Consider the following 14,157-nt stretch of genomic DNA (forward strand, 5'->3'; position numbering starts at 1 on the left):
GCAACCCAAAGGCCACATCTGGCCATCTGATAAGTGTATATTGCTGCTGGTCGCAAGAAACCGGACAGAATCTTGCAGTTGCCAATAACACAACATTATAACAGGCATTGAGATGGTAACTAGGGATCCTACAAATAATAGTTGAATGGTTTTATTCCAGCATCAGGAAAATACTGCGCTGCTGGCATAACATAATTTCAAAGTCCCACTGCAGGAGCAAACGCTTGCTTGGTCCTGCGTAGGCACTCATTTACGGTGCTTGTATAATACCAGCCATGCACCGCCTACTTCCTGCACCGCAGACTGTTATTGCTATGGGCTGCAATCCTACACCCTACAGCCTGTGCCCATCCTGCACCCTACAGCCTGTGTACCAGGATGGAGCAATCCAACCAGCAGCTCAGATCACATTCACAAAACCTGAAAAGGACTACATCAATTCAACTGCTTTTGGTCATTCGATTACAATTTTAAGAAAGGGGTTTTCGCAGCAGAAGTTTTTATTGGCACAAAAAAGGTGGCAGTTGCATTTTTTTTTTTTTTTTTTTAGCTGGAGATGGATTTTCACAGTGGACAATTTTATATGCCATGATAATGATACTAGCTGTAGATCTAACTCATAACAAGGTTTATATGTATCAGTACCAAAAAAAAGCATAAATACCCAGTGCTGAGTAGAAGATAGGAGGCCACAAAGGAGAGAAAAATACTCAAAAGCCTCTGGAACAGAAATGTAGCACTAAGTAATGGCATGACCAAGGAAAAACCTGAAAGAGAGACGAGGAAAGACACATTATTAGATCACATCAGGTTTCATTACTTCTTCCTGGCCAAACATTATGCAGATGACCAATTAAACAAAATGCAGGTCGTAAATCTCTCTGTATTCTGTCGCTTAGCCTTATTTGTTCTAACCTCAGCCAGGTTGACTAAGCTGATAGAAAACATATGGAAAATCAGATAGATGCAGTGAAATTGTTTCATACCTTTCAGAGAGAAGAGGACAGAGCTGTCCAATTAAATCATGCTTTCCTAACAGCACAAGGCGAACTGTATTCCATTTAACGTGATTATGCCTTGTTTCTACACGCTAATTGCTTTTTAACTCTAATACTGAAATACAGTGAGGACAATATACTTGTATGTCAGGAAAATGCAAGGTTTATGTTATTTTAACTAAATCAGATTATGGAAACTGACTAATGGAGGAACAAACACATCAACAGTAAGGTAGACTGTATGCTTATGCCTAGTGTTCCCTACAGACAACAGTGGAGAAGCATTCTGGGAAGTGATCACACCTGCATCTGGGAAGTGATCAAACGTGCAATATGCAACCTTGACTAACAGCAAATAAGTAGCGGTAGACTACAAGGTGGAGGCCTAGCACACATGATACACATTACTGTATTATGAGTCATTTTTACCTCTCATTAGCAACTATAGTAATATTACTATCATTAGAAGACAATCTGAATTTCTTTAGAATTATCAGAAGTCCAGTATAATCCACAATTGTAACATAAAAGCTCAATGAGTTTAGATAACATTTGTCCTATGTATGCTGTACATTCTAAAGCTATGTAAAATTGAAGAGGTTTATTAAATACAATTAAATATTTATTGGATTGTAACATGCTGTAAGGCAATTCCTATATTCAACTTCCACCTTCGTAACATCTGTAAGATTCGTCCTTTCCTGACCTCTGCCACCACCAAACTCCTCATCCATGCCCTCATAATTTCCCGCCTTGACTACTGCAATGCCCTTCTGTCTGGTCTCCCTATGACCCGAACAGCCCCACTGCAGTCCATCATGAATGCGGCAGCCAGAATTATCCACTGCTCCCATCGCTCCAGCACGGCGGATCCCCTCCTTGAATCCCTCCACTGGCTTCCTATCCAGTCCAGAATCAGATTCAAGATACTGTGTCTGACCTACAAATCTGTCCACAAAACCTGTCCAACCTACATTTCCGATCTTACTCAGAGGTACACACCTAGCCGCTCACTCCGCTTTTCCAATGAACTTCGCCTAACCCCCCCCCCCCCCCCCATCACCCAGTCCCATGCACGCCTCCAGGACTGCTCAAGAGCTGCTCCAACACTATCGAACTCCCTACCTCCACCCATTACGGCAGCTCCCTCCTTCAACATCTTCAAGAAGGCCCTCAAAACTCACCTTTTCACTCTGGCCTACTACCCCTCACAAGTGCTCTAAACCCACAGCTGAACTCTGGTCCCCTACCTTTCATGTCCTTACCTCTCCCTCTAGATTGTAAGCCTTTGGGCAGGGTCCTCCTCCTTTTGTGTCTTAGCTGATCATGCACCTCCATTACTGTGAACCCATGCTATGCATCTGAGTGAACCTAACTTGCCTAATCTCCATGCTCCCCTCCAGTGACTAAGCATTACCTTGTACTTATACTGTGCTGCATGATCTGGTCTTTCTTGTATTCAGGTGTTGTCATTTTGCTGTATGTCACCCCTAGATATTGTCTGTAACCTAAACTTATGTCCAGCGCTGCGTAATATGTTGGCGCTTTATAATTACAATAAATAATAATACTAATATTACTCAAGATGCTATAGATGTATGGTTGTTATCATATCAAAATGGTCTACATACCTAAAGCTGACCAACTCAGTATTTGGTTCAGCCGTGGTAATCCTTGCTTAGCAGCTAGGCTGGAGTGAGTAGTGTTCACAACCCATATACAAACTGCAAGGGTAAGTGTCTAAAAAAAAAAAAAAAAAGTTAGTTGCAGTGAATACATGCATGAGTATTAAAATAAATGCCTCTAATTTTGTTTTCATCTAGAACTAGGTTGTGTCTAAAATTAGACTTTATTATTTCAACAAACAGTGCTTTACTAAAAAAGAGAGAAGAGGACAAGATTTGAAGATTTTTTTTTTCTTCTAGGCAGTTGACAACTCATATGTAGTCTAGCATAAACGACTATGCAATTGTAATTACTGGTGTGTGATAATATTACATGTAACTCCACTGGTCTACATGTGCCTAGCAACTTAGCATAGTAGTGGTTAACTTGGCAAATATAGTGTGTGTTACATGTGGCAATTCCCATCACTAAATGGTCACACATTCTTTTTTTTTTGTGAAAATGTGACACAGCTATGGTTTTGACGGTGAAGAGTATTGGCAAGTGCCTTTTAAGTAATTACTAGCTTCAGAACACCCATGCAAACTTTAAGAGACGTACAAGGAATTGAAAAAGATGTTTTTTAATAAGCCACTGCTAACATATTTAATGACATGAGATTACAGTAAACCATTTACGTTTACACCACATTAGTATTTCCATTCCCTACAGTGAAAGCTGGATAAGGGTTGATGGAAATCCATACATACAGTGGTTTGCAAAAGTATTCGGCCCCCTTGAAGTTTTCCACATTTTGTCACATTACTGCCACAAACATGAATACATTTTATTCGAATTCCACGTGAAAGACAAATACAAAGTGGTGTACACGTGAGGAGTGGAACGAAAATCATACATGATTCCAAACTTTTTTTTACAAATAAATAACTGCAAAGCGGGGTGTGCGTTATTATTCAGCCCCCTTTGATCTAAAAGCAGTCAGTTGCCCAAATACATTGCCTGATAAGTGCTAATGACTAAATAGAGTGCACCTCTGTGTAATCTAATGTCAATAAACATACAGTACAGCTGCTCTGTGATGGTCTCAGAGGTTGTCTAAGAGAATCTTGGGAGCAACAACACCATGAAGTCCAAAGAACACACCAGACAGGTCAGGGATAAAGTTATTGAGAAATTTAAAGCAGGCTTAGGCTACAAAAAGATTTCCAAAGCCTTGAACATCCCACGGAGCACTGTTCAACCGATCATTCAGAAATGGAAGGAGTATGGCACAACTGTAAACCTACCAAGACAAGGCCGTCCACCTAAACTCACAGGCCGAACAAGGAGAGTGCTGATCAGAAATGCAGTCAAGAGGCCCATGGTGACTCTGGATGAACTGCAGAGATCTTCAGCTCAGGTGGGAGACTGTCCATAGGACAACTATTAGTCATGCACTGTACAAAGTTAGCCGTTATGGAAGAGTGGCAAGAAGAAAGCCATTGTTAACAGAAAAGCATAAGAAGTCCCGTTTGCAGTTTGCCACAAGCCATGTGGGGGACACAGCAAACATGTGGAAGAAGGTGCTCTGATCAGAAGAGACCAAAATGGAACTTTTTGGCCAAAATGCAAAACGCTATGTGAGGCATAAAACTAACACTGCACATCACTCTGAACACATCATCCCCACTGTCAAATACGGTGGTGGCAGCATGATGCTCTGGGGGTGTTTCTCTTCAGCAGGGACAGGGAAGTTGACAGGAAGATGGATGGAGCCAAATACAGGGCAATCTTGGAAGAAAACCTCTTGGAGACTGCAAAAGACTTGAGACTGGGGCGGAGGTTCACCTTCCAGCAGGACAACAACCCTAAACATAAAGCCAGGGCAACAATGGAATGGTTTAAAACAAAACATATCCATGTGTTAGAATGGCCCAGTCAACGTCCAGATCTAAATCCAATCGAGAATCTGTGGCAAGATCTGAAAACTGCTGTTCACAAACGCTGTCCATCTAATCTGACTGAGCTGAAGCTGTTTTGCAAAGAAGAATGGGTAAGGATTTCAGTCTCTAGAAGTGCAAAGCTGGTAGAGACATACCCTAAAAGACTGGCAGCTGTAATTGCTGCAAAAGGTGGTTCTACAAAGCAGTGACTCAGGGGGCTGAATAATTACACACACCCGACTTTGTAGTTATTGATGTAGTAACAAATTTTTGGAATCATGTATGATTTTCGTTCCACTTCTCACGTGTACACCACTTTGTATTGGTCTTTCACATGGAATTCCAATAAAATTGATTAATGTTTGTGGCAGTATTGTGACAAAATGTGGAAAACTTCACGGGGGCCGAATACTTTTGCAAACCACTGTATATTCCTATAGTTTGACCCTAAGTAATCAGTGTTACTGACGGGGCTTGAATTCCAAAAAGGCCACAATGGCCTGGGCCTTGGGTGGCTGCTGCCCAAGAGGGTGGCCTGACATAGAAGAGGAGGTTGCAAATAGGGAGCAACACACAGAAGAGGGGTGCTGCTGCACAAAAGTGGTGTGCATGAAAGAGAGGGGATGCTGTACCTGGATGTTACACATGAAAGTGGGGGTTGCACATGCAATGGAAGGGGAGTTAGATACTTACCTAGGTAACGGGAAGCCTTTATTTGTTTTAAATAAGACCGTCTGTATTTTCTGATTATGTCAGAACTTTGCATGCTCAATCACTGTCTTACGCATAATTGTTCTCTACTACAGTGTAACAAACACTTTCAAATTGGAGCTACTGTCTCATCACTTACACTATCATGACCTTGAGCCTGATTGGAAAGTTGCGCAGCTACACAAAGGTTTATCAATGAGAAAAGTTAATTTCCAAGTGTAATACTTATCATTTACTACATGAATGCTTTCAGAATTTGCCTTCTTTAGCTTTGTGTTTAGTTTCCCCCCCCCCCCCCCCCCCCCTCTTATTTGCTGATATAGAATGCCTTTGGATTTGCACATATACAACATGAATTTAGAAGAAGATGCTCCCTCTGGCTGTAAATTGTACTCTATGTGCTAAAAATGGGATTTTCAGGTCAAGCCCTTGGAGGGTTACAGAGAAGCCAATCTATTTTGTGTTTGATTTCATGTGAACCTCTGCAACAGCTGCGCAAGTTTAAAAGCAATTAATAGACTTTCTATCTCTCAAAGGCAAATAAATGACACCATTACTAAATGCAGCATAATCGCTCCAATTTATGTTCAAAGATTATTAACTCTAAATGTACCATAAAACACTACTAGTAATGTTCTTGTCTAGATTTATGATGCTGAAAAAACATTTCAAAGTGTTAAACCTAAATCTACCAAAGGTAAAACGGTCAAAATATCAGATGAATGTGAGGAAAAGGTCAACAATTATTCAATAACGCCTCATTATAAGCTAAAGATTAACATAACTCTTTAGTATTCCCTGATCAATTACAGTGAATTTCAAATTACCATTCTAATTTTTATTTTGCAATTCTATTTTCCCACAGAATTGTGTAAAGAACACTGTGTTAAATAAAAAGCTCTGGGGCATACATCAGCAGGGGAAACTATGACCTAAAAGCTTTGATCTTAGAAAGTCAATCAAATGTTAGACAGATACAGACGTCATTGTCAATAGGGTACTTATCTTACAAAGAAGCTTGTTTTTTCCAACTTATATTTGTATTATCACTTTGATACTTTAAAGCATAAGATGCCATAAACATCGGTTAAGAAGCCTTAAAAGGAACCTAAAGTGAGAGCAATATGGAGGCTACCATCTTCATTTCCTTATAAACAATGCCAGATTCCTGGCTGTCATGCTGAGCTTTAAAGGGAACCCGGGGTGTGAGGGATATGGAGGCTGCCATATTTATTACCTTGTAAACAATGCATGCCAGTTACCTGGCAGTCATGTCGATCTTTTGGCATAAGTAGTGTCTAAGGCAAAACCCTGGAACAAGCATATGGCTATTCCACTAAAACCTGAGTCAGCTGAGTGAGAGTACCTGATCTGCTGCAGGCTTGACACAGGATCAGGAGGACTTCCAGGCAACTGGTATTGTTTAAAAGGAAATAAATATGGTAACTTCCATATGCCTCTCACCTCATGCTCCCTTTAAAGAAAACCTGTAACAAAAAAAAGTTCCCCTGGGGGGTACTCACCTCGGGAGGGGGAAGCCTAAGGGTCCCATTGAGGCTTCCTCCTCCCCTGTAGCTGCAGGTAGTCCAGCGCTGGCTCCCCTGAAGTGTGCCGGAATCCTCCCTCGACAAGGCTGACAAGCGCTGATTTATTTACCTTTCCTGGCTCCAGCGAAGGGCGCTGTTGCGGATCTCCGCACGGAGATAGGCGAAAATAGACGATCTCTGTGGGGTGCACTCTACTGCACAGGCAACTTGTGCCTGGCAGTAGAGCGGCCCGACAGCAATCAACTATTTCTGCCTATATCCGAGCAGAGATCCGATACTGCGCCTGCACTGGAGCCGGGAAGGTAAATATTTACATCCCCGCTGTTCGGGGAGCTGTATCGCCGCTGCCGTGGGACCGAGGAGGATGGGGGAAGCCTCAATAAGATCCGGAGGCTTCCCCCACCCGAGGTGAGTACCCCCCAGGGTAGGTTTTTTTCGTTACAGGTTTTCTTTAAGCTTTAGTTGTTGATTTTTTTTTAAGTCACACCCCTGCAACAAGCATGCAGCTAATGAAGCCAGACCAGACTCAATGCATCTGATCTGCATGCTCATTCTGGGCCAGTGATTTAAGATGTTAAAAGGCAGAGCATCAGCATAGAAGTCCGGCAACTGGCACTGTTTCTAAAGGGAATGAAGATGAAAGCCTCCACAGTCTTCTCACTTCAGGTTCCATTTAGGGCCTGTTTTTACTCACTTGTTATGATGTGAGTACCTTTCCGAATCTCCCTAGCTGTGTCATGCACAGCTATGGGGATTCATGTGTGTGATGAAATAAAATGCTGCCGCCTGTCCGTTCTTTTCCCCGCTTGCATATTTGAGAGGCAGCCTGTTAATGTTAATAGGCTGTGTTTACCCATCTGGATTTGCATGCTGGGAATAACTAGAAATTGCCCCTAGTATAAACAAGCCTTGTACCCAGAATGCAATGCAGGTGGTCATGTATTACAGTAATGAATGGCACCTATCAATTGCAGCATGATCCTATCTCACTGGGTGGGACAGTGCCACGTTATGGACAAAAATCCATGTAGCAGTGTGTGTAGCATTCAAAAATAGAGCTTAGACCGCACTAATCTTAGGATGCAATGATGTCCCTCACCAGCACAAAAAAATTTAATTTTTGATGATATACTCCAAGAGGGTGCTATACATACAAGTCCATATCCATATCACAGCCCTTTCCAGAAGATATAAATCAAAACAACCATATAGTGGATATAAAGTCTTCCTCTGCTCTGCACACAGTCAGGTTTGGTGCTTTCCAGAGGAAAAATGGGCAATTGTCTAGGGCCCTGCAGCTGGCAGATAGGCCCCCCCTCCCCCCCTAAGTATATAGTTGTCCGCTGGGGACAATGGGGCGAACTCACATGTCTGGCCGGAGCACTCATTCATCCATGAGTTCCCACCATGATCATGCAAACCCAATGCTGGAGATTCAGCTGTCATTTGACAGCTGACATGTCCTCACACTGATCAGGAACCATGCTCATTGGCTCCAAATCAAGTGATTACTGTGATCACCAGTGTTCATAGTGATCACCAAAGAAAAGCAGAGGGAATAGCTCTCACCTCACCTTGTAGCCCCGGCAATCGTCGCTTTTCTCAGCACGGCATCCAGTCTCATACTGCCTCTAGTGTAAGGTCCCAGGTTAATGATGTCATCAAACTGTGACCAGATACTTTTCGCAGTACAAAGCTGAATGTGGTGCTGAGAGGAGGGGAGAGAAGATACTAGGGGATGTGGCTCTGTACAATTAACAAGCTGACACATCATTGCATTCCAATGGTTCTGGAGGTGTGTTAAACTTACAGGGACAACAAAGTGACAATTTGCATATTCAGCAGTGATGCATTGTGGGAGACCTCATAAGCTCACTCAAACCTAAATACTTTCTGTTTTAAGAAGGCAAATTTCTGCTTTACATGGGAGGTATAGTTAAGCATGTTTGTTTAATAATACTTTCCACTAACACTCATTCAAAGGTCAGACCAGTGTCCTACATCCCTAATGTATAAAACTAGCTTAACCTTTCTAGACTGTTTAGCATACATCTCAAAAGATCATGTAAAGGCCTATGACATGCTATAATACTTTACTTAAAGACAGAATGCTTTACACTTGTTAAGAGAAATATGGCTAACATGGAGCATAACTGTAACGATCGGTGAAGCACAGAGAGGATCTGATTACCGGTGATCTGCAGTATCACTGGGAATACAGATATATACCAGATTATAAGTGATCTGCAGTCTCACCGATAATCCGATATACTAGCTAACCTCTGTTCACCTGAGTAGAGTGTAGTGTTTGGTGTAACAGTAACACTTTGAGGACTAGGCCTCAGTGCAGCAAGGAGTACTGCACAGATTCCTTCTGCAGACCTGAGCTCTCCAAGACGGGAGGAGTCAGACTGACAGTAGGAAGGATGTCTGGAAGTGACCCTCAGGAGGAAAGGTCGCTAACAGAGCGAGGAACCGCCTCTAACGGTAAGGTCGGTTCTCGAGGTCGGACAAGCCAGGTCGTACACACACGGACAGATAAAGTACAAGATCAGGAGGCAAAGGCGGAGTCTAAGTACAGGCAGGGTTCAGTAACGGGGTATCAGAAATATCGAGGTACAGAATCAGGAGGCTGAGGCGGAGTCTAGAAACGAGCCAGGGTTCGGCAACAGGGTATCAGAAATATCAAGGTACAAGATCAGAGTTCAGAAGGGTAGTCAAGGCAGGCAAAAGTCATAACAAATAATCACAATCAAACTAGTACTTTAAGCTATCAACAAAATCTAGCTAAGTGTAGGATTACAGCTCCAGCTGGTCCCGGCACACTTGCGGATCTGACTACGGATCTGGGTGCTTCCACATATGTGATCGCACGCCAGACAAAGAGCAAGTGAACAACCAGCAGTATATATACTCTAGGACCTTTCCAGGACCTCCCTAATTGCTGGTCCAATGAGAGCAGTGGAATTTGTCAGCTGACCCAGCTGGTCAGCCGACACCCTTCTAACTGCTATTTAAACTCTGCCTCTGTGCTCGCGCGCGTGTAAGTCTGAATCTTGGTGGACTATCAGTCCCAGCCACACCAGTACTGTCTTGCAATGTATCCAGTGAACTGAGTGCGGGAGCCGCCTCCGATGCGGATTCCGCCGCTCTGCCTAAGCGGCATGTGGCGTTTTTTCCGCGTTGTGACGCCATGCTGGACGCGGAAACAGCCGCCTCGCCTTGAGAGACAGCGGCTTTTCCGCGTTTCATCACAGTACCCCCCCCCTCGAGGAGTGGACTCCGGACAACTCCTACCAGGCTTCTCGGGGTGTAAGGCATGAAACTCTTTCCTCAACTCATCCGCATGCATGCGAGTCCCCGGTACCCACTGTCTCTCCTCAATGCCATATCCCTTCCAGTGTACCAGATACTGTACCGAGTTCTGGACAATGCGAGAGTCCAAAATTTTCTCTATTTCAAACTCAGGATGACTATCCACCAGGACAGGAGGAGGAGGCGTAGGGCCCACATGGACTGCAGGTTTGAGCAGGGATACGTGAAATGATCTCACCCCACGCATGCTGGCGGGGAGATCAACGGTATAAGTGACGTTGTTGATCTTTTTGGTCACAGAAAACGGACCCACAAACCTGGGGCCCAGTTTGGCAGAAGGCTGCTTCAGGGTCAAGTGACGTGTGGACACCCAGACTAAATCCCCTGGCTGAAACTTCCATTCCATGGAACGTCTCTTGTCCGCTTGACCCTTTTGACTTTGGAACGCTTTCTGCAAATTATCTCTAACAATTCCCCAATTGTCCCTGAGTGACCTCTGCCAATCCTCCAGTGCTGGGAACGGAGAAGAGGCAACTGGCAAAGGGGAGAACTTGGGCGACCTCCCTGTCACAATCTGGAACGGGGAAAAACCAGAAGAAGAACTCTTTAAATTATTCTGCGCAAATTCTGCAAAAGCCAGAAACTTCACCCAGTCATTCTGTGCCTCCACAACGTAACATCTTAAAAACTGTTCTAAAGACTGATTAATTCGTTCAGTCTGCCCATTCGTTTGTGGGTGGTAGCCTGACGAGAAAGACAGCTTCATGCCCATTTGGTGGCAAAATGCCCTCCAGAATTTAGAGATAAATTGGACTCCCCGATCGGACACAATGTTCTCCGGAATGCCGTGCAGCCGGAAAATGTGGACGATGAATAGGTCAGCCAATTCTTGGGCCGAGGGGAGTCCTTTCAAAGGCACGAAATGGGCCATTTTGCTGAAGCGGTCGACTACCACCCAAATGACCGACATGCCTTCAGACCTGGGGAGCTCACCCACAAAATCCATGGACAAGTGGGTCCATGGTTCACTCGGGGCGGGTAAAGGCTGTAAGGTACCGACAGGTGCCTGCCGGGAGGGTTTACTTTTGGCACATACCGCACATTCCCTGACATATTCCTTGCAGTCTGATGCCATAGAAGGCCACCAAGCACACCTGGCAATCAGATCCTGCGTTCTGGCAGCACCAGGGTGACCAGCACTCTTATGGGTGTGAAACATTTGTAAGACCTGTAGACGAAAAAACAGTGGGATAAACAAGACCCCCTCCGGTTTTCCCTCAGGGACATCCTGCTGAAAGGGACCCAAAACCTTTGTCCAATCCTCCCAGGTCTCTGTGGCTGCTAACACCAGCCTCTGCGGGATGATGGACTCAGAAGCGGGGGGCTGTGCTGTCTCTAATTCGAAACATCTGGACAGGGCATCTGCCTTGATGTTTTTGCTGCCTGGAGTGTATGTAATAATAAATCTGAACCTCGTAAAAAATAACGACCAACGGGCCTGTCGGGGACTTAGTCTCTTAGCCCCCTCGATGTATTCCAGATTCTTGTGATCAGTATACACCGTGATCGTGTGTTCTGCCCCTTCTAACCAGTGGCGCCATTCTTCAAATGCCAATTTAATGGCCAGAAGTTCCCGGTTGCCTATGTCGTAGTTTTTCTCTGCTGGTGAAAACCTCCGAGAGAAATAGGCACACGGGTGCAACCTTCCCTGCAGCCCAGAGCGTTGAGACAGCACAGCCCCTACTCCAACTTCTGAGGCATCAACCTCCACAATGAATGGGTAAGAGGTGTCTACGTGTCTCAATATGGGTGCAGAGCAAAACAATTTTTTCAAGTGAGAAAAAGCTGCCACAGCCTCAGGAGACCAGTGGTTGGTATCTGCCCCCTTTTTTGTGAGACTGGTAAGAGGGGCAATCATCGTGGAGTATCCCTTTATGAACCTCCTATAGTAATTCGCAAAACCTAAAAATCTTTGCAGGGGCTTCAACCCCACTGGCTGTGGCCATTCCAGGACAGCTGTGACCTTGGCAGGATCCATTGACAGGCCTGAGGTGGAGATCACATACCCTAAAAATGTGACAGTGGTCACCTCGAAAATACATTTCTCCACCTTGGCATACAGCATATTTTGCCTCAATTTGTCCAACACAAATTTAACGTGGACCCTGTGCTCGGGGAGGTTGTTGGAATAGATTAGTATATCGTCAAGGTATACTAGTACAAACCTACCCAACACCTCCCTGAATACCTCGTTGATTAATTCTTGAAAGACGGCTGGCGCATTGCACAACCCGAAGGGCATCACTAAGTACTCGTAATGCCCGTCGGGAGTGTTGAAGGCCGTCTTCCATTCATCACCCTTTCTAAAGCGGACCAGGTTGTATGCACCCCTCAGATCTAATTTTGAAAAGATCTTAGCGTTGGTGACTTGCGTAAATAAATCGTCTATCAATGGTAACGGATAACGATTCTTCACCGTGATTTTATTCAGGCCACGGTAGTCGATGCATGGTCGCAGCCCTCCGTCTTTTTTCTTAACAAAAAAGAATCCGGCCCCTGCAGGCGACCGGGAGGGGCGAATGAACCCTTTGGCTAAATTGTCACGAATGTACTCCTGCATCGCTATTTTCTCTGGTCCAGACAAATTATACAGGTGACCCCTAGGGGGCATACAACCGGCACGGAGATCGATGGGGCAATCGAAAGGGCGATGAGGAGGTAACTTGTCAGCAGCCTTGGGACAGAATACATCCGAGAACTCGGAGTATTGCTCGGGAACCCCCTCCACATGCAACTTGGTCTGACCTAAAGTCACCTTCCCTAGACACTGTTGGGAACAGAAGTCTGACCAACTAGTTAATTGTCCTGTAGCCCAATTAATCTGTGGCGAATGGAGCTGCAGCCAGGGCATTCCTAAAACAATTGTGGAGGTGGTCATGTGTAATACAAAGAAACTTAGACTTTCGTTATGCAGAACCCCAATAGTGACTTCCACCTCTGGTGTCTGAGACAGCGGACGGTCCCTTTGCAGCGGGGAGTCGTCCACAGCAGTAACCTGGATAGGTGGTTTTACTGGGGTGAGCGGAATGCCCAACTTTTCTGCGAACTCTGAACTCATAAAGTTAGCCGCGGAGCCAGAATCAATAAAGGCTTCTGTGGCTTCAGATTTGTCCCCCCATGTAATCATACATGGAAGGAGCAAACGTTTTTCGTTTAAGGGTATGAGCCGGGCACCTAGGGTGCTACCCCCTACCACTCCTAAACGGTAGCATCTTCCCGGCTTGTTAGGGCAGTTCTGTACTATATGCCCCCCTTCAGCACAGTACAGACACAGCTGTTCGGTCATTCTCCGTCTTCGCTCTACCTGGGTCAACTTTGATCGAACAATCTGTATCGGCTCGGATGGAGGCAAGACGGGAGAAGGTGAAATAGTAGGAGGTGGAGTCACTGGGACCGTAGTGTAAGATACCCCTCTGACACGGGAACTACCCCTGGTCTGTTTTTGGTAGCGCAGCCTGCGGTCGATTCGGATGGCCGCTGAGATGGCCTCATCGACTGTTCTGGGCTCAGGCTGGCTTAACATCAAATCAGAGACCTCATCGGACAGCCCTGACAAGAAACGATCTAATAGGGCATAAGTGTCCCACCTGGCCGTAACTGACCACCTCCTAAACTCGGCCGCGTAATCTTCGACCGGACCTTCGCCTTGACGCAAAAGCTTGAGCTTCCGCTCAGAAGTCGAAGCAAGGTCCGAATCGTCGTAAATTACTGCCATAGCTTTAAAGAATTCCTCTACAGAGGTAAGAGCTTTGTCTCCGGCGGGCAGGCTATATGCCCAAGACTGGGAGTCGCCAGACAACAAAGTCTTTATAAACGTGACCCTCTGGGTCTCAGTACCCGAAGATTGGGGTCTCAACTCAAAATAGGACAATACTCTACTCCTAAAATTCCGGAAGTCAGATCTGTGGCCGGAAAAGCTTTCAGGTACAGGCATACGTATGTCAGAGCTAGGAGAGGATCGCACATGATCCACTGATG

General features: G+C 45.0%; 1 protein-coding gene across 4 annotated transcripts in view; it reads right to left on the reverse strand.

The window, feature by feature from the left end:
• The window catches only part of PIGN (phosphatidylinositol glycan anchor biosynthesis class N), a 385,079-nt gene that overhangs the window by 101,041 nt on the left and 269,881 nt on the right, over positions 1-14,157 (reverse strand). For all 4 annotated transcript variants that reach the window (XM_068236754.1, XM_068236755.1, XM_068236753.1 and 1 more), the window contains exons 20-21: positions 2,630-2,738; positions 665-767 (exon numbers count right to left, since the gene is read on the reverse strand). In XM_068236754.1, coding sequence (XP_068092855.1) covers positions 665-767; positions 2,630-2,738 — 212 coding nt within the window. The remainder of the gene's footprint in view (positions 1-664; positions 768-2,629; positions 2,739-14,157) is intronic.

Source organism: Hyperolius riggenbachi, chromosome 5 (assembly GCF_040937935.1).
Source record: "Hyperolius riggenbachi isolate aHypRig1 chromosome 5, aHypRig1.pri, whole genome shotgun sequence".
Lineage (NCBI taxonomy): Eukaryota > Metazoa > Chordata > Amphibia > Anura > Hyperoliidae > Hyperolius > Hyperolius riggenbachi.